Here is an 18,976-nt window from a genome sequence, read left to right as displayed (position 1 = left end):
ATAAAAACGCATAATTATAACGTAATCACAATTGTTACCAGACTGATCTATAATACTGATCTTAACAAGGTAGCAAATTAACCAGGAAGTATAGGCATTTTCCCTAGCCTATGAAATACCTGTTTTTTTGCAGTTAGCTAGGGCACGTATATTATTATTATTAGACATAAATTTTATATATCTGAGGTATAAATCACCGCGACAAATTGTAAATTGCAGTCTACTGTAAATCAATTAAGTATAATGTTGTCTGAACTCGTTAAAAATAAGGATAAATGTATTAGCGTGTGTTTTGAGCTGAAGAATGTTTTAAAGAGCATTATTGTGAGTAGGTTTATAGGTAGCTTATATAGCTTTTGTTCTACTAAGCTTATTTGTATTATAAATCTTCGTGACAAGTCTGCTCGTCTATTGCAAGTTTCTGAATCCAAAAAATGTAAAGAAAATAACGAATATAATATTTTGCTAATCACTAGCTGTCTCAGCAAACGTTGTTTTGCTATAGAAATTATTGCTAGGGAACATCGGGTGAACACGACATTTACATATCATGATAAGAAAATGGCTTATCAGAAATAGATGTCGTCCGATTCTTATAACTACATACACAAAATGCACACAAAATTTCTTGAGAATTGGTAGAGACGTTTCGGAGTAATTCAACTACAAACCGCGACACGAGAATTTTACATTTTAAATTGAAACGAGTTAAGCGTATTTTACCTTTTATTATCGGATATTACTACATATTTAGTATCCGTGAAAATACATTAAGCAAAACAGTTTTCAGACTATTAAAACATACATTCGAAGCGAAAACCGTAACGATAGCCAAAGCACGTTCCTGTGTTACTGTGGGCTCTGTTTAGACGCTAAGTAAGAAACAGTTGAGGGAAAAATAGAAATACCAAACAGAGGGCCTACCACTTACTGCTAAAGTACGAGTATTGTAGTTGTGGAAGCGAGACCACATGTCAGACGTCGTAGAGTGCCCTCTCTCTCCCACACCAGCTGCCGACTTACTTTAAGACAAGGTGGTAGGAATCTACACTAGAATTTGTGTAGATGTGTTTTATGATAAACATTGGCTTATCCAATCCATGTCGTCAGCCGATATGTTTAGTGGAGAGTTCAAATATTTAAGTAACAGTTTTCAGGAGATGTCTGAAATGAAACCCGTGTTTACCTACACAAAAGCTTTTACGTCAAATGTCGCTCATGTCACGTATCCCTCAATGTTGGACTTTCCAATCGGAAAAGTATCGTACATTATTGTAATACATGACCCACTGCGTGTGACTAATACATGATGGCCATAGTAGGTACCCACTCACTTTCAAAGGGCATCCCCTTTTAGAGTTATCGGAACAATTTCACAACATTCAGGGGGTTCCTGGCCACGTCGGAGTCAACAGCTTATTAATAAAAGTATGTATGAGATAAACCACGTAGGCATGTCATGACGCATTGTTTATCAATCGAAGTTATTTTGTATTTGGTATATCGACTCGCTTTGTATTATAAATTTATTTAATTTTACCATGTGTTTTCCACAAAATTCTACCTAAAATTCCATTTTATTGCAATTATTACAGGAAACAGGTGTGAAATTCTTTGGAAAACGAGTTAATCTCACCCATACTGAGGACTACCCACGCATTTGTGTTCGTCATCCAATCGACAGCTGATTTATTGTTTGGAACGAATCGAACTGCCCCACTTCAGTGAAAACTTTAGCGCGGTTATTTCAGCCACGCGATTTGAGCAACTAAAATGTTTACATCTTCATAACCGCCGCGCCATGTGCAAAGCAGATGAATATTATCACAAATAATACAAGGTCGTGTTTTCTTTTTAATATCTGAAAGATGAATCTATGAGGACAAATGTTTCGAAGTCAATTAGTTAATCATTTAATTTCAACATTCTATAGTTCTGAATCTCAACAGACAAAGTATTTGTAATGAAATTGTATTTCAAAGCATGCTACAATTTCATATGATAACATATACGTTATCATATGAAATTGTAGCGTTGATTTATTTAGAGGGAAATTGGTACTTAGTACTTATGTAAGAGTACCTACGTGTTTTGTTATTGAAAGGTATAAGTGTAGTGAGAAAAGTTACCCTCAGATTGCAGTGGCACTAGCGCTGTAGGCACTAAAGTAAACCACATTAATGTAACTCATGTTAATAATATTGAGGTTTTATGATTTGGTGACTGTTAGTAATAGCGATTGTTGCATTATGTGTTAAAATGTATTAATCACCTATTATGAACTTAAAAGTCTTTGTTCTCATACTAGCGTTTCTTTCTCATTGAATTAGTAATGATAGGTCGCTACGACTCTACAAAATAACCTTATTTTATTAATAGGAACGATAACAGAAAAAAATAAGGAATAAAAGGATAATTGAAGTAAAAAGATATCGTTTGCAGTGAATGCTCTTTATTTTTGAGATCCCAAAAACACACAAACACAGTGCAAATTATTAGGTAATTAAGTGTAAATACGGTAGATAGATTTTGTTATATAATGATTACAATAGTTAAATAAAACCTTATCAAAATAAGCCATGGGCAATATATAAAAAATAAAACTTAAAAACATATAATTTCTTAATACTAATCACTCCTGTTCAGAGCAGTTCATCATAACATCAAAACAATGGCACTTGAAGCATCGGTTTCCTTAAACTTATTGATAAAGTAAAGTAAAGTATTTTATTATCACACTGTGAAAAACGTGAATAAATGACGTTACATTTTTTTGTATTTTTTCATTTGAATAGTGCTAGTGACACAAACGATATACATGCGTAAATAATTATAAATTAAAAAGTTCCTTTAAGGACAGCCAAGTCATCGTTATGATCGCGATATTTGTTTAGTATTCTAGATTCAACATTCGTACATTCAACAAAAAACTCACGAAATAAAGTTTTTCATAAATAAGCAATAACTATAGCCAAAGGGGCTCACAAAAGTTGAAGTCTAAGAGGTGGTCTTAATGATGACTACCTCTTCTTCTTGAACATACAAATGTTGTTCTGGCGCTACGTAGGACACGTAGGAGCGGTCCATCTGCAGCGCGGGAGGAGAAGCAGGCCCCGGCGAAGTGCGCGGAGAGGGCGCGCGGGGCCCGGGGGCTAGCTAGCCGCGCACGTTCACCGTGGTGCAGCCGAAGATCTCGTCGAGCTGTCGCGACGAGAACGTCACCACGATGCGGCGCTCGCCGTGTCGCCGCGGGACGAACTTGTCCTGGTAGTTCACGAACTCACCCGGCTTCACGTCGCGGAACCTTATCTGGAATACAACACCACTCATCAGTACCAGGATCAGTCACACAATAGTACATACTCATAGATGCTCGATATTCACCTGTCTTGGCCTCTGCACACCAGGTCCTTCGAAAGTGAAGTAGCAGTCAGTCAAGTGAACATTCAGTGGGTTCTGGAAGCTGAATGTCACGGCACATTCCTGTCCTATGCATGGCTGGCTCCTCACCTAGCAAACAAGAGGGCAAAGATTACAATCGTCTGTATAAGTGGCATATCGCAAGGGAAATATGAGAGCGATATTTACCTGCACTTGCATCCTTGGCTTATGCAGAGGGAAGTCATCTTCGTCAGACCAGGCCTGGCGCGTCTGTTTCACGTAAGCCATGGCGTGTACCTTCACCATAGAGTGATCAACCAGCTTGTCCATGTATTCTTGCGGTGTAACATGAAGCTTCAGAACCTCACGTTGTCCGGCGCGTACAATGAACTCACCCTGAGCCCTTCGCAGCCGTGAGGCAATGGCGCCGGTGTAGTAGCAAGACGAAGCCGTCAGCACACACCATATTGTGCGATCCTCATGAGATTTGTTCTGTTAATAGTAAATGGTTTATTTGTAATGCATGTAGTTATAGAAAAAAAGATGTAAATTTTAATGCAAGATTAATGGGATTCCTAAAGAGTACCTGAATATTCATAGTGCAGTCGAAAGGCTGGCCATAAGGCACAATATCAATGTCCATAAGGTCGAAGTAAACATCTTCGAAGTTGCGGTCTGGGTATTCATAGTATTGCTGCAGGCGCTGGTAGCCGCGGCAAGAAGCGATGACAGCGAGGCGCTCAGGAGACGAGCTGTCCACTGTCTTGTACTCGTGAGTGATCTCCAGCATGTCACTGTCGCCCTCATCATCGTCACGGTTCGGGTTCTTGGTAAGGATCTTGCGGCCAACTCTGTGTAGCAAACAAAATATGTAAAAAGAGTCATGATATGAATTTAATGAAACAACTGTATCTCAATATAATAAACTCACTGATACTGGTTCGAAGCCATCCTAATGAAACCCCATTCTGAGTTCTCTTCTTCTTGGAAGTGACACAGCTCAGCGTTAAGTTGACAGAACATGAAGGGTGTATCATATTGGAAGCCGACTTCCCCACGACGAACGGCCTCAACACTGGCAGGACCACAGTGGTAAACAGCTTCGGATTCCTCTTGAGGAGTGGAGTCAATGATCTGCCATCCGCTGTATCCTAAATACCAAAACGAAGAGTTTAAGTACAAAACATGTTCAGGTATTTCTCATTAAACTACAAATACAAAGTGCATATAGTACAACCTTGAGGCAAATCAGGTCGCTGCATCCATACGTCATTCCATACGTGGAAGTTCCAGCAGGAGTCATAGCAATCTTCATCAGGTCCATTGGGCACTTCGTTACCATCGCGGTCGAAGTATTTGTCAACGGTGAATGTACGGTTCGTATCATGAGCAGACACGTAGTTAGTGACCGATCGGCAAGGAATACCAAGTGCACGGCAAATCGTAACCACCAGTCCAGAGTATACCCAGCACTGGCCGTATTCGACGGGCCTGCCACCGTCTGTGAGGTAGCGTTCCATGATAGCCACGGAGCCGGTCCAGGCATGAGGAGCAACGCCATCCTTATACTCTCCGTCGTACCGGCCAACCATCAGCCCATCGTCGTCGTGGTTCGCATTAATCTAAACAACAAAGATTATTAGTTGTAATGGTAGTAGCATTAAATGTGTGGTAAATGATAAACATTATTGTAGTTTATTCAACCTACCATTGAAGATATAGCCCTGCACACACGAATCGGATTACCGCGTTCTGAATGCTCGAGACCGCTGCGTTCCAGCAAATACATGCAAGCAGGCAGTACCACATCGTCAAACTGGCCGTAAATCCATTTACGGCCCTTCGGTTGGCGCCAAGTACCACACCAAATTTTTCCTTGCTCGTTAAGAACGTATTCCTTCCTAGATGATTCGTTGTCCATGTAGACAGGGTCTTCACGGCACCACGGGTTAAATAGCATGTAAATGTCTTCGTCGCATTTGTAGTCGTGGCGGTTGTCACGCTGGCCATAGCGGTTGGTCTGCACCCAACAGTTCCATACACCAACGGGAGCAGTAGCTGGCACGTGGACTTGGAAGGTAATAGTGTTTCCGTCTTGACGTTGTATGCTAATGTCCCATCTGTCCATATCATGCGCAAGAGACGCCAAGTTCTGCATCGAGCCGTGGCGGGATCCGTATCCACGACCAAACGTAGAATGCTGAGCTGTACCTCCATAGCGATCCATCATGGGTCGGTCCATGGGCCCGTGGGGGCTGAGCGGGCTGTGTTGCAAAGGCAATGGTTCATTGCTGAAGGAACTGCGACGAACGCCATACGTAGTCGTTTCCCTCATGCCACTCATTGGGCCCATTGAGCCCATTGTTCCCATTGTACTCATATTGCCCATGGTACCCATAGTTCCCATGGTGCCCATCGTACCCATTGTACCCATAGATCCCATAGTGGCCATACCAGTGCTTGTATCCTGCATACGAGACATGCCCATTCCCATTCCCATCATGTCACGGGAGTGTTGGAAGACTCCCTGCTGGTTGCTCCAGTTAACTGGCAGAACTACACGAGTTCCCTTCGTAACACTGGGCTTAGGACCTAGACAAATATTAAGGAATTAGTCACTATTAAGAAATAAATTTACTACAGCTTGAGAAACTTGCTGTTGTTACATTTTAAAATTCTAAAAGTTAAACTTACCAAAGCAGAAGACAATGCGGATCATGTCTTGTTGTTTGTCGTAGGTCCTGTCAAAACGAACAGCAAAGAAGAAGTTCTGACCCCTCCTAAGTACAGGGTTCGGAAGTATGTTATCATTCACCAAGTCATATTGTTCAGTGTGGTGATCCTTGGAGTTGTCACGAGAGTAAAACTCGGTAAGCTCCACCTTTAGTGGTTGCTGGGAATAATAACTTTGAGGTATCATCTCCATAGTGTCTTGGCGGCGGCGACGTTCGTTTTGGTCCGCCATCTTGCAAATCAAGTTGTGAGTATATTGCGTGTTAGGGCTGTTTCTCATCGAGTACTTCATGCGGTGAAGCGAGCCTGTGCTGTGCGAGCGTCCAGGACGATGTTGAGCCGTAGGTCCAGCGCGCTGCATAGGCCAACGTCTAGTTTGTCCAGGACGCTGGCAGAAGCTCGAGATGTTGTAATAAGCAGACAAGCCAGGAACATAGTTCGAAGGCATTCCGCCGATGGTCATCTGTTGCTCCCGCATGCAGCTCAGCGTGCTCATTCCCGAGGTTAGTCCAGTAATCCCGCCCAACCCCATTCCAGTCATACTGGACGTCATGCTAGAGGACATTCTGTCCATACTAGATCTTCTGACCATGGACATTCTTGCGTAGAAGCTGTACGTTTATCCGAACGATTCAAGTCCCGATGTAGGACCTCACTGTGCTCCGGGATGACACCAGAGCGAATGATGTCGTTGGTAAGTTTCGGGACCTTTATATAGTGCTCTGTATAGTAAAGGATCGTTCACCGCCCTTAGGTGTCAGTTGTCATGGCAGGCGCCGGAGTCACGAGCTCCCGGGAGCACTATTGTCCTTGCTCACTGACTCGTAGTTAAAACAAGTACACGTTTCTACCGTACAACTAGTTACTACGGCAACTTGCGCTAGTCCATTACAAAGTACCATTATGAACAATGTTGTTTATAAAAGATAATACGTGAATGACTTACTGCAAGTTTATCTAACATCCACTTATTAGGTACAATGGAATAAGGGTATGAAATACAGTCTCAATATTTTTTACGACTTGATACTTGATAGAGATTTGATGTTAAATAAATAATTCAGAACTACATTAAAACTCGTAAGTATTTCTTAAGTTAATTTGTCAAATAATGTTTTTAACCAATCAATTTTCTTTAACCTGCACTGAGTGTTGATGCTAGGACTACATCAATTGATTTGGAACATATATTTCAGTACAATTACTAAAATGTAACTTAAATAACGAAAATATTTAGTTCTCGACTGTACTGACACTTTGTATAACACGTTATAAAACAACACATACGATTCTCTGTTTCCTATTGTTTAATTTAACAAGGTAACGGACACTGCTACTAATATTCTGCGCGCAAGTGAGTACATTTTTTTTTAACAAATTTAACAAAGTTTGATAAATAATGAAGTTTTATTTATTTTATTTTTATTAAAAAGGTACATAGTAAAAACATTTAATCTGGTACAATGTCTAACAAAACCATCGACATAGCTTGTCTGTTAGTGGCGTAAAATCAGATGATGAATTGCTTAAAAACTGCTGCTCCAACTGCTAGCCTGATACTCCACGCCTGGTACTCTCTTATCACTATCTATGCTATCACGTAGCACCTGTTCGTTTTAATTTATACTTAAGTACTTTTATTATACTCAGTATAATGTAAAATGTATTTTTAATTCTGTAAAAATACATTTTAAATGTATTTGTAATATTGTAAAATAATTTTTCTCATTGGTTTTTCAAGTGAAAACTTGCGTGGCAATCACTTAGATACCGGTAATTTATTTCGTTGATTATTGATTAACTGTTTTATTAAAACACAGAATGAATTTGTTCTATTTGGTCAACTTTGGATTTGCAACTTTCTTTTAATACGTCAGAGATATTTTACCATAGTAACACTCGTTGCTTAGCAACGATATGAACATGTTATTGATCAATAAAAACGGCTAAATTCTCGGACGTTACCCTAAATCTCGAATTAAAGTTATGGTTTTCGGTTCTTTATTGATATTTCTATTTTAAATCTCTTATTTTGATTTTCGTAAATGGATGAAGGATGGGGCTTTACACACTTTTTAGTTATAATGTCGAAGTCCAATTTAAGAGTTGCTTATTTTCAAAGGCTATGCTCTTTACTTTGTTTCTTACCATATTAACTTTAATTCTTCCCTTTGTAGTAGCAAATAAAAGTAGAGGTAAGTGTTTATAATATATTACTTCTCATTACTTCTGTTTTTCAACGTTCAGCTAGCAATTTCAATACTGCCAATTATTATTTTTTAAATATAAAGGATAAAAAGTGCGAAACCTCATGTTCCATTCTCTATTGTTTTCAGGATTCTGGTTGAGAACACAAAAGTTTTATGAACAGCCAAATATACATTTCACCTATGAGTATTTACTAGTAGCAGAATCTGATGACCCTAGTTACTCTATTGTATGTAATTCTATGAAGGGTTTAGTTGGAAGTAATTTGAGGAATGAAGAACATTGTACAGAATTTCAAGTAAAGATTTACCTAAGTATTTCAAAACTCTTGATTTAAATGTTGTTGTAAATTTACATTTATCATTTTATCAATTTTCCTTATTTTTCTAGGTACATGAGCATGATGTGAACAGTGATGGCAAGGTTGATTTATTAGATTTTAAATATTATCTTGATATACCAAAGGAAAGAACAATTACATCTATAGCTTTAATTTTAATGTTGGACTTTCAGTTAAAGGTATAGCTGCTATATTTAATTTTATCTACACATATTTTCCAGATTTTTTGTTGTATTTGAGCTTAATCTCGTGATTACTATTTCCAGACAATTTGTCCACTTCATATGCAAAGTTTAGCTGTGATAAACAGGGAGTTTGTGACCCCTCCCTCTGCATTTAAATATTTGGGTGATCTCCAATTTTACCAAATATCTCATTTACCTTGCAAGCCAAACATGATCAATACAAAATATAACAATTCCATATTATTTAATTATGCAAAAAATGGACACAATAATATAGTTGATTCAATTCTGGATACCTATTTTATGAGAGAAGGTAAGATTTTTAATAGACAGGAGATAGAAGCAAAATGTTTATAGGTATGTACTGGTTTTTATTTTTTAAATATGGAACATATTCTACTGAAAAATAATTTCCTTCCAGTCTCTACTCTAATAAACACACTTTATTCAAGAAATCAGAATGGTCAAACAGGTTCAATGCAAGTCCAGGCCAGTGTCAGAGTTCCAGAGATGGAGATAAGATACACACCAAGTTTAATGCAAGAGCTGAAGTGGGCTTGGCCACAATACCTCTCACTTGCTGCCGTCTTCTACTGGATATTTAATAAAATACGTATATTTGTGTTTTTCAACCGTTTATTCATGGCCCGGCGAATCGTTCCTTGGAAGAAACAAAGCTGGAAATGATGATACTAGCTTAGCCTGTTGGACTTTACACCAAATTTAATGTATTCTGAAGCCAATATAAACCCTCATATGAGATAAGAGAAAGATAATATGAAATCACACATTGATAATGTGTTTAAAAAGTAAAGGCAGATATTTATTTTCATTGGATGTTCATGGTGCATCAAATAAAACATCTGTATTTTGCTCAAGTACAAATGTTATTTCAAAATTCTTGTTTTACAGTAACAAATCTACAAATAAAAGATTTATGTTATGTATTCTACTTTTATTTATTTAAAATAACATTTAACAATGACTACTTATGTATCTAAGAAGTATTTTACAATTTACATCTTTTTCAATTGTTACTGGCTAAGTGTGAGTGTTGATAATTGACCACCAAAATCTAATTTCTTGTCCAGCTCTGCTCTATTGTCTTCAATAATAAAGGTCTTGCCAGAGTAATCATCTAGTTGTACAAGCAGGTAGCGGCACAAATAATTGCCATAGTCATTCTGAAACATTTACATAACTAAATTTTAATAAATTAAGAACAGTAATAAATGCAAAAGTATGTAAACTTTCTGGTCTGGAACATTAAGGATGTTTGTAATCCATAATAATTGAAATGCTACAGTACATAATTGGAGAAGTTTGGCACAGTGAGAGTAAACCTATAACCTTATTCACAATATTTTAATGAAAAACTCAATAGGTAATGATGTTACTTCTTCAACAACAATGTTTTGTATTCATCTAGAATTTTGTGACAAAATCTAGTCAGATATTGAGACCTAATTTTATTTTAAGAATTACTTTCAGAATCATCAACATAAAAAATACAAATGAAGACTGACCTGCTTCATGTCTAATTCCACAACTCCCTTGTTCCTGATTCCTTTGATATAAAACCTCATTCTCATATGTTTCACTCCATCCTTTTCATAGATAGCATGGCTCACGTGAGAACGCCTTCGTCTAGTGGTCTCTTCACCATAGCCTTTAATGGGTGCACCTAAGGCATCTTCAACTCTGGGGTCCTAAATTATGCAGAAATGATATTTTAGAACATCTACCACAACTGTAACATATGAAGTTATCTCTCTGATGATTTAAATAATAGTTTGATATCCTTATCATCAAACTATAAACAAACTGATAGAATTGAATGTTGATATGTTATGTGTGGTTTCATTTAAGATTATTCAGTTTCATCTGTAATTTAACAATTAGCGATTAGAAAATAAGCACAGGTAAAATATAGGTTTTTGATATATACTCACATTCTTGCACTTTTCTAGTGCCTCAGAATAAATGCTATTCGGACTGTTGCTTGAAAACAATTCTCGGAACACGTAATAAAATATTACACCAGTAACACCAGCGCCCATTAAAATGACTCCAGTATAAGTTGCAGTCTTAGTCGTTTCTTTTATTTTCTCCCCTAGGGGTCGAACATCTGTCGAAACTTGGCTTGTTTCTTGACTCCGAGCCAAACCGCTTTCTTTTTCAGTTGAATAATAACGAAATTGTTGAAGCTTGGAAAGCCGCAATAATACAGGAACACATTCTACTGTACTAGTAGACCGTAAAATTGGAAATAGTTTGGAGATTGTAGGCATATTGCGCTCCCTAAAGATACTTTCGGGGACAGTTTTATTTCTTATAGGTTACACATTTATTTTTGTCAGTACGATAAACTTGTCGCTCTCTTTGAATGTCATAAACAGCTGATAACAGTTTTAGCATTACATGTTATAAAATTGGTTTAATGGACAGAAAGGCAAGACTAAAATTACCACAATCTTTGTAATAAAAAAAAACTATCCGCATATAAAGTAAAGACGACATCATACTAAAATCCCTGTAATCTATAATTTTTTTCCTAAAAAATTGTTTTACCCCAATATTTCTGAACGATGTACAAAAGTCAAAAGTGACATGACTGACAGTTTCGTTGCGTTCCAGATGTGGTACATTAATATTTATAGCCCAGTAGCTTAGCCGACAAGTCCCATTACAGAGTAGAAACTTATGACCTGATCCATAAGGCTAAAATAGACCTCTCCAAAGCCTGGCAATCTTACTGGTCAGAGACCAGTAAGACCAAGGGCGGAGCACTCGCAGCAATCCAACCCTCTATCCCCTCCAAACCTTGGTTCTATAAATTCAAAAAGGTCCCAAAGTGGGTTACGTCAGTAATATGCCGTATCCGCATTGGTCATTGCTGTACTCCAATCTTCCTTCACAAAATTCGTGTCCGTGACAATCCCCTTTGTGGATGTGGTCTAGAGGAGGGCTCCCTAGACCACATTTTCCTCAACTGCCCCTGCAACAATTCCTTTAATATGGATCAGGTCATAAGTAACTTAAAAATCCAACACCCAGTTAATGTCCGTCATCTCCTTTCCTTCTTTCCCAATCCCCAAATTATATGTGCCTTTATTAAATTTATAATAATTAACAAAATAAGATTGTAATTATTCTATATGTAGTATTATATATTATATGTTTGTACATAATCTGTATGATAAGTATTAATATTTACTAACACCTATATTTGTGTTGTTTCAGGTAAAAAAGAAACAAAATATTAAAGGAAACTGTCCCAGTAAATAATTACAATTTACCCATGTGCTATCACTACACGACACTGGCAGAAATTGTTGTAAAGAACAGCAGATTGCCATAAACAAAAAAAAAAAAAAAAAAAAAAAATATTTATAGCCTGAAGTGATATTTCGTTACCTTCCAATGCCTGCTTCTAACAGAGATGTTCATTTATGTTACAGTTATGTGTTAAGTAAACGGAAGCGATTCATTTCCAGCGATCGATTTGCGTTGCAGGCGCTAAGTTTGTCGTTTTATTATTATTCTAATTAATCATGTAGAGTTTTGTTAAATATGAAGAGTGAAGTTCATATCCTAAATGTGAGATATTTATTGGAACAAATAATAACTTCTTAATTTGATCAATTGGAAGACAAAAGTTCAGCACAATGGATTGGATAATTTCGGACGAGTTGGGCCTGACCGTGGGTCATCTGGTGGGTTGGGGAGCAGCTGGTGCTATGATAGTGGGTGGTGTGGCCCCATATATACCTCAATATAGGCAGATCAGGAGGACACAAGACGCTGAAGGATTTTCTTTATACGTTTGTTTAGCACTACTTATAGCAAATACATTGAGGATATTGTTTTGGTATGTATAAAAATATAAATGTAGTGACTGGTTCTGATACGCAACATCTATTCCTTACCAGGATCTGATTATTTAAAAAACGCAGGAATGTCCATTTTGTGAAAATATTTATTAATTTTGGAAAAACTATTTGGTTCAAAGGTAAAACTGATAAAATTACGAGTCATTTAGTTATCGGTTGTAGGTATCTGTGACTATGCATAGATGGTACCCTAATATATTTTATGAAAAGATAAGAGCATAACAACAACATCAGCCCATTTAAAATATCATAATCATTTGATTACAATAAACTAATTTAGAACTGTGACTATTAAAAGCAGTATTAACCATTTTTTATTTACTCAGCTGCAGAAGTAGTTGAATATCAATAATAAAATGGTATAAGCTTCCTGTATAGTCTTTAAGTAGAAAATGACTGTTCTGTGAACAGTTCAAATCAATAAACAAACATCAAAGAAAAACATGAATTCTAAAATGATGAATACTTACTAAGTAACACATTTTTCCAGGTTTGGTAAACGCTATGAATTGCCTCTCTTAATTCAAAGCATTGTAATGAATATAACAATGTTTGTCATGATACATTTATGTGTGACCGTTCGAAAAAAGAACCAAATTATTAGAGCAAGGGAGAGAATATTCACAGGTTGGTATAAGAGTCCTCATATGACAATATCATTGTAGTTTATTATTTATCACTTTTAGCAACTGATGCTTTTTAACATTGCACTGTAAAGTATGCATTGCTGTATTATTTTCACTCCTATTAATTTATGCTATTCTAGTATATTATTTTAAGTACCTAATAGTTACAATACACAATTTTTCACCTTTTCAGTTGGATTAGTTATTTTGCTTCCCTTTATTTCCTCCCAATTATATCAAAATATAGGGGAAATAATTCCTAACACACTAACCTTCCCTATGCAGCTGTTAATTTTATTTTTAACATTATTTTGTGTTCTGTTTGGTGGTTGGTGTGATTGATGGTGAAATTAGGTGCAATGTTCATGTTATATATACTATTGTGTTGTGTGAACGGCTCAGCTCAGCCGGATGAAACGGCCCGCTGGCTGGACCAGCGCAGCGGCATCGGCGGCGGCGAGAAGCCTCATCGCTTCTATGGTGAGTGCCAGCCCTCTCTTGGTACTTGTTATAAGGATTGCTGCAATTTGTTCCACATGCAAGTCATCATTATTTGTTTTTGTTTCAGCAAGTCCATGTTTTGACCAATATTTTGGAGTGTACAGTGTATTGTCATATTATCTGGGATATTAAATGTTATTTTCATTGTCATCTTGCTTTTATTGGTTTTCCATTGCATGACTTTTTGTAATGTGTGTTTTGTACTGGATATGGTCTTTGTAATAAACTGTTTATACCTTGTAGGTAGTATTACTATGATGTTATCAAAGGTATCATGGATTGTTAATCTCTTATCATGGTTAATATTTATCCGTTTAAACTTGTTTGAATTTTAGAAAATGTTAGGTGTGTTCATCAACCAGTTTGCACTGCATTTTTTAGTTTAGAGAAAACTAAACATTAAAAAAATATAGTAATAGAACTTCTTAACTGTAAAATAAAACATTTCATTATCTTAGAGTATACCTAAACTAAGCACTTGTAAGTTATGATTATATTACATACCTACATCTCATATTTATGTAGCTAACTTGGTTCAATGCTCTTATAATTACAAGTTATTCTGTAACAGAAGTCGCGACTGGGTCAAATTTGTGTCAGATATCTTATCTATGTAGTGATGTCACTTAAGCATGATTTCCTACTTCATTAAGCATTGTGATATGTATACATGTATTGACTAACCACTCTTGTAACATGCTTAACAACTATCTTTTGTGCATTGTTATTATGGTGATACTGTATCCATAGACTGATTGTTGTTATAAGACTGATTGTATACTTATGATGATATGTATTTATTACAGATATGGAAAGAAAGTATTTCTGGGCCTGGACAGATTTCCAGAGCTATGTAGATTGTATGCTGGTGTTCTCCGTGCTTGGAGCGGCGATTACTTATTTGTTAATAGAGTTTTCGCCGTTCGTCGAGTTAATCGGGTTCCTAGCTTTGTTCACTGAAGCAATGCTCGGAGCTCCTCAGATTGCCAAAAATCATCAAAACAAAAGTACTGAGGGGATGAGGTAAATATAACAACGCCGTTTCTTAAATTAACAAATAACTTCCTTGATTTTCTACACTACAATAACAATTTGATTTTGTTTAACATACATTTGTTAATTCGTAAATATATTTATAACTTATCAGTCAGTCATTACTGGACATAGTTAAATTTGTTCCTATCGTTTATTCTAATGATTAAATATTATCGATTAATTGGTCCATTTTAATAATTCAATTACACTGCTTACCGAAAATCGACCTTATCATGTTGATATAAAGCAGGCTTTGTCTGAAACCGCAGATAGATGTTAATATAAATTTTAGATTTTTGTACCATGAATAGGTTTGCACACTTTACTAATGAGGAATTATAATGAATATTTTTAACTATTTTATTTGCGCGTATGTTTCAGCGTCAGCATGGTGATCATGTGGACTTGTGGAGACGTATTCAAGACTGCATACTTCGTTTTAAGGGAAGCTCCTCCACAGTTTTGGGTGTGTGGAAGTCTACAAGTATCATTAGATGTCGTCATTCTCTTCCAAGTGAGTATCGCCGACCTATTACATTATAAAATTATTATTAAATCAGCCTTATCATATAATTAACCACATCCACCTACAATGGCCTCATCAGCATCAATAACTATGATTGGCTTACAGATGATCAGGTGAATATGCTATGGGATTATTAGATTGTATGTGGATGCCTGCCTGTCGAATACGGTACACAGAGTAGACTGGCGGGTCATCGTAACCACCTTGCTTGACAAGCAAAGCGGTGATCGTAGTTGGTTAATTAGCGTTGTACAAGATGGTCGCAAACCATTTTGATCAACGCCTTAAAGTATTGTGAGATTCGGTGAGTCTAAAACGAGTAGTCAGGCCTTTTGTTTGGTTAAAATTAATTTGAGTGCTGTTTTTATGTTTTTTTATTTGTTCTAATTAACTTTAGAGTCGCTTAAAAGGGTTACCTGCACGCTACCCACTTCTGCCGTTTGGACTTGCCCGTTTGGAATCTCGTGATATTCAAACAGGCAGTCTAACTGGGACATAGATTTCACAATGTTGATCGCAAAAATATGAGAGAAATAAATATGCATACTAGAGACTACTAAAGAGTTGTGATAGAACGCTTATCTAGAACGCAATAACATGACGATATGTTAAAGACGTCATCTAGTAACTTGTTAAAATGTCTGAGACAAAGCTAGTGACGCATCTTCAACATTGTTCTTACTATTTATAGCTATTGCTTGTAACGTGTGTGATAGCTATTCAAATTAATGCTCTCTTTATGGGGACCAAGAATGTTCATTATGCTCCAGGCAAACTTTTACAAACTTTTCATTTGCATTTTTTTCCTTACTTTTTTGAACCGTTAAACTGGGTCAAGTTGTACAAATAAATTGATTCAAATGAAATTCGTTATCGGCTGATATGAATGTAAGCATTGAGTTGAGTCATTTGTCATAACAGGTGTGGCTGTACCGCCACAACACGGCGGCGGCGCGGCGGCTGCGTCGAGGTGATTAGCAATGGACCGAGACCGACTTATAGCACTCCCCGCGCGTGCCCCGACCGCTGAACGCTATCTGCGCTTCTATCGCGTTGTGTGCGCCCTACACGGTACATTTGTTCTACCTTCCCTACATATTATGACGATATTATTAAGGGAAGTATGATTTTACTAAGTTACATAGTCCAGTTCGAGACGTTTGTTTCAAAACATCATCCAACTATGACCAAAATATGTAATACGAAAAATGAATTGACTTTGAATCGTAACCAATTGTTTGTAGTGGTTTCGCAATAATTCCTTAGGTTGACGGTGCTATAGGTTTGTGCCTAAATGAAAATCAACGAGGTTCATGAAAAATTACTAGTGATGACATTCGATCTATATGTTGTGTAGTATAAGATCAAATATGCATGTTTAGATGTAAATTAGAGTGACCAAATGAATTTTCCTGTCTTTATAAAGTGATTTTACTAGTCTTACTAAATAAATGCATTATATGTCTAAAAATGCTTGATAGTTTGAGAACTGTAAAGGTAATGGAGTAGGATCACACTAGTGTGGTCTGAACCCTAGGAAATCAGCAATAGTAGTGATAATAAATTCAATGTTCATTCAATATTCACGAATTGTGATAAATTGCGAGTACAAGCAAGCATTTTTAAGGTAGATAGAGTGGTTGTTAAAAATAGCAATAATAATTTCGTTGCAGCATAGAAGTACAATTTGTATGTAATTTATAAATATATGACTGTATTGAATGCTTGTAATAGCCGGGTTCAATTTTAAGTACAAGGACATAGTTGGTGGAAAACAGAAGTAACTCAAAACTCATAACCCACACTAATTGTGGGCATCATCATTGCAATATATTCCTTCTCTTGTAAATATCATGATAATGTTTCTATTCAAGTCATTACAATATATGAGTCTTAATTTTATTATTCATAAGAAGTATGAAATACAGTTGTATACAAGCTGTTGGCTTCCGTAATCATGCGAATGTACCTTCTGTATTTAAGTACATACAACATGTAATATATTTAAAGTAACTGACAGCTTCGATAATATGTTGTATAGTTAGTAAAATATACATTTTCATGGCTTACCTAACGAACGTTCATTTCAGCCACGATTATAAGTATTATTCCTGTCAGATGTAACTTAGGTATGTAATATATACAATTTCCGCTCTGTTTACGAAGTATTATGAAATATTTACATTCCTAGATGTTTTATTCCAATTTACCTTTTGGTATATGTACACAAAATGTTTTGTATCAAATGTAATTCTTCCGATTTAGACTGTTGGCAAAAGTGTTCTAAACATTCTCATAGTGCTTCTGAAATTACCTATTTTATATTAATCTTTAATAGCCATGACTTTGATGTTTACTCTAAAATTGTGTTTAGATATGTTTTGAATAAAGGCGTTTTCGGCTTTAGGTGTCTATTATAGAAATAAATAAGTGACACATAATTTTCCATTACAAAATTGTAGATATAGAAATGTACTACAAGACGTATGTTGTTGTATATTAAAGGGTTGTATTCAAGGAAGTGGATTACATATATTATTACTTACGTTATTGTGTGTTTCTAGTATTTAATTATAGTAAGGTAACTAAGTTTTATATTTAAAGTTCTCTACGTTTTTATGGCAGCAATGCAATCTGATATTTTATACTTACTGTATCATATAAAGTATTATGAATGTTGCATTAGTTTGAAAGTCTTTGAAGTCACCGTTATGTACAAACGTATTTATATTTAGTCAGTACAATATTATTTTATTTTCAAGAACGTTTATTTTTTGTAATATAATATTTAAAACATTATTATCAAGAAAAGTGACAAAAATATTTAAAAGGTGCTCCGGCTTAAAATCATGTCATGTTTATAACTATATTAACTATACTTGTTTTTATTTTCAAAGAAATAAATATTAAAACATCTTGTATTCTATAGACGTTCGAATATGACTAAATACTTCTATCATGTATTAACTAAGATACGTACATCTGAACAAACTTCTTTTCGAAAGCATTTTTAGTTCAACAATACATTTAGTGCAACGTCGATATCATCTAATTTCTCGGTATCACTATTGCGTTAAATTCAATGTTTATTTAAACGATTCACTTTGTGAAGAGAACAATCTATTGTACAAGTTGATCTAAACGCTTCGGCTATTTTTTAAACGTCGTACCTATTTATTTTTGTATACTTTTTCTTATTTAGCTTGTGTTATGTCTTCCTAACCAACTTATTAAACAGGACTAATATATTATTGATATTTGAAAACTGTATATTATAATATTGATGTAATACTATGTAACATGATGTCGAGAGATAAATGTGATGGAACATATCATATTTATAATGATATACTATATAATTTCTGTTGTATAAAATATATGAATATATTTGTCAATTAATATTATGTAGATATTGTATATGAATGAAATGTAAAGTAACCATCGTATGTTGTGATGACAAATATACATGTATATGTTGTGATTTTATGGGTTACAATTTTCAATGGAATAAAGTTATATTATTTGTTAATATTTGTCTGTTATTACAA

General features: G+C 35.7%; 4 protein-coding genes across 7 annotated transcripts; 2 read left to right on the top strand and 2 right to left on the bottom strand.

Moving 5' to 3' along the window:
- Window positions 1–2,054: 2,054 nt before the first annotated feature.
- Window positions 2,055–7,527, bottom strand: LOC113493315 (hemocyte protein-glutamine gamma-glutamyltransferase-like). Its single transcript, XM_026871243.1, has 8 exons — window positions 6,076–7,527; window positions 5,090–5,973; window positions 4,619–5,003; window positions 4,313–4,532; window positions 3,968–4,232; window positions 3,589–3,873; window positions 3,385–3,510; window positions 2,055–3,309 (listed from the first exon to the last, which is right to left on the bottom strand). Exons 1-8 carry the CDS (start codon window positions 6,710–6,712, stop codon window positions 3,157–3,159), a joined length of 2,955 nt encoding a protein of 984 aa, XP_026727044.1. The 5' UTR covers window positions 6,713–7,527; the 3' UTR covers window positions 2,055–3,156.
- Window positions 7,528–8,013: 486 nt separating this feature from the next.
- LOC113493316 (transmembrane protein 231) lies at window positions 8,014–9,737 on the top strand. The gene is made up of 5 exons (XM_026871245.1): window positions 8,014–8,309; window positions 8,451–8,620; window positions 8,713–8,841; window positions 8,929–9,160; window positions 9,269–9,737. The coding sequence occupies exons 1-5, from the start codon at window positions 8,171–8,173 to the stop codon at window positions 9,532–9,534; spliced, it is 936 nt and encodes a 311-aa protein (XP_026727046.1). The 5' UTR covers window positions 8,014–8,170; the 3' UTR covers window positions 9,535–9,737.
- A 50-nt stretch (window positions 9,738–9,787) lies between these two features.
- Window positions 9,788–11,237, bottom strand: LOC113493317 (mitochondrial import inner membrane translocase subunit Tim21). Its single transcript, XM_026871246.1, has 3 exons — window positions 10,800–11,237; window positions 10,374–10,556; window positions 9,788–10,031 (listed from the first exon to the last, which is right to left on the bottom strand). The coding sequence occupies exons 1-3, from the start codon at window positions 11,136–11,138 to the stop codon at window positions 9,882–9,884; spliced, it is 672 nt and encodes a 223-aa protein (XP_026727047.1). The 5' UTR covers window positions 11,139–11,237; the 3' UTR covers window positions 9,788–9,881.
- Window positions 11,238–12,301: 1,064 nt separating this feature from the next.
- On the top strand, window positions 12,302–18,957 carry LOC113493313 (PQ-loop repeat-containing protein 1). 4 transcript variants are annotated; one of them, XM_026871239.1, is made up of 6 exons: window positions 12,307–12,718; window positions 13,231–13,367; window positions 13,721–13,846; window positions 14,674–14,890; window positions 15,284–15,416; window positions 16,350–18,957. In XM_026871239.1, the coding sequence occupies exons 1-6, from the start codon at window positions 12,516–12,518 to the stop codon at window positions 16,404–16,406; spliced, it is 873 nt and encodes a 290-aa protein (XP_026727040.1). In that variant the 5' UTR covers window positions 12,307–12,515; the 3' UTR covers window positions 16,407–18,957. The 4 variants fall into 4 exon arrangements, with proteins under 4 accessions (XP_026727043.1, XP_026727040.1, XP_026727041.1 ...); XM_026871240.1 differs by having other exon boundaries at window positions 12,308–12,718; window positions 13,769–13,846; XM_026871241.1 differs by lacking the exon at window positions 13,721–13,846 and having other exon boundaries at window positions 12,309–12,718.
- Window positions 18,958–18,976: the final 19 nt, after the last annotated feature.

This window comes from Trichoplusia ni, chromosome 4, assembly GCF_003590095.1.
Source record: "Trichoplusia ni isolate ovarian cell line Hi5 chromosome 4, tn1, whole genome shotgun sequence".
In the NCBI taxonomy this organism is placed as follows: Eukaryota; Metazoa; Arthropoda; class Insecta; order Lepidoptera; family Noctuidae; genus Trichoplusia; species Trichoplusia ni.
This window is presented reverse-complemented; position numbering and strand designations above follow the sequence as displayed.

Excerpts from the sequence above, each read along its gene's own strand:
- LOC113493317 (XM_026871246.1), bottom strand. The coding sequence starts at position 11,138 with ATGCCTACAATCTCCAAACTATTTCCAATTTTACGGTCTACTAGTACA. Across the intron at positions 10,557-10,799 it reads CACTAGAAAAGTGCAAGAAT|GACCCCAGAGTTGAAGATGC; the intron begins GTGAGTATATAT and ends TGCATAATTTAG. Across the intron at positions 10,032-10,373 it reads TGGAATTAGACATGAAGCAG|AATGACTATGGCAATTATTT; the intron begins GTCAGTCTTCAT and ends TAAATGTTTCAG.
- LOC113493316 (XM_026871245.1), top strand. The coding sequence starts at position 8,171 with ATGGGGCTTTACACACTTTTTAGTTATAATGTCGAAGTCCAATTTAAG. Across the intron at positions 8,310-8,450 it reads AGTAGCAAATAAAAGTAGAG|GATTCTGGTTGAGAACACAA; the intron begins GTAAGTGTTTAT and ends TATTGTTTTCAG. Across the intron at positions 8,621-8,712 it reads AACATTGTACAGAATTTCAA|GTACATGAGCATGATGTGAA; the intron begins GTAAAGATTTAC and ends TTATTTTTCTAG.
- LOC113493315 (XM_026871243.1), bottom strand. The coding sequence starts at position 6,712 with ATGTCCATGGTCAGAAGATCTAGTATGGACAGAATGTCCTCTAGCATG. Across the intron at positions 5,974-6,075 it reads CCGCATTGTCTTCTGCTTTG|GTCCTAAGCCCAGTGTTACG; the intron begins GTAAGTTTAACT and ends ATATTTGTCTAG. Across the intron at positions 5,004-5,089 it reads GCAGGGCTATATCTTCAATG|ATTAATGCGAACCACGACGA; the intron begins GTAGGTTGAATA and ends TTTGTTGTTTAG.
- LOC113493313 (XM_026871239.1), top strand. The coding sequence starts at position 12,516 with ATGGATTGGATAATTTCGGACGAGTTGGGCCTGACCGTGGGTCATCTG. Across the intron at positions 13,847-14,673 it reads GAAGCCTCATCGCTTCTATG|ATATGGAAAGAAAGTATTTC; the intron begins GTGAGTGCCAGC and ends TATTTATTACAG. Across the intron at positions 15,417-16,349 it reads ATGTCGTCATTCTCTTCCAA|GTGTGGCTGTACCGCCACAA; the intron begins GTGAGTATCGCC and ends TTGTCATAACAG.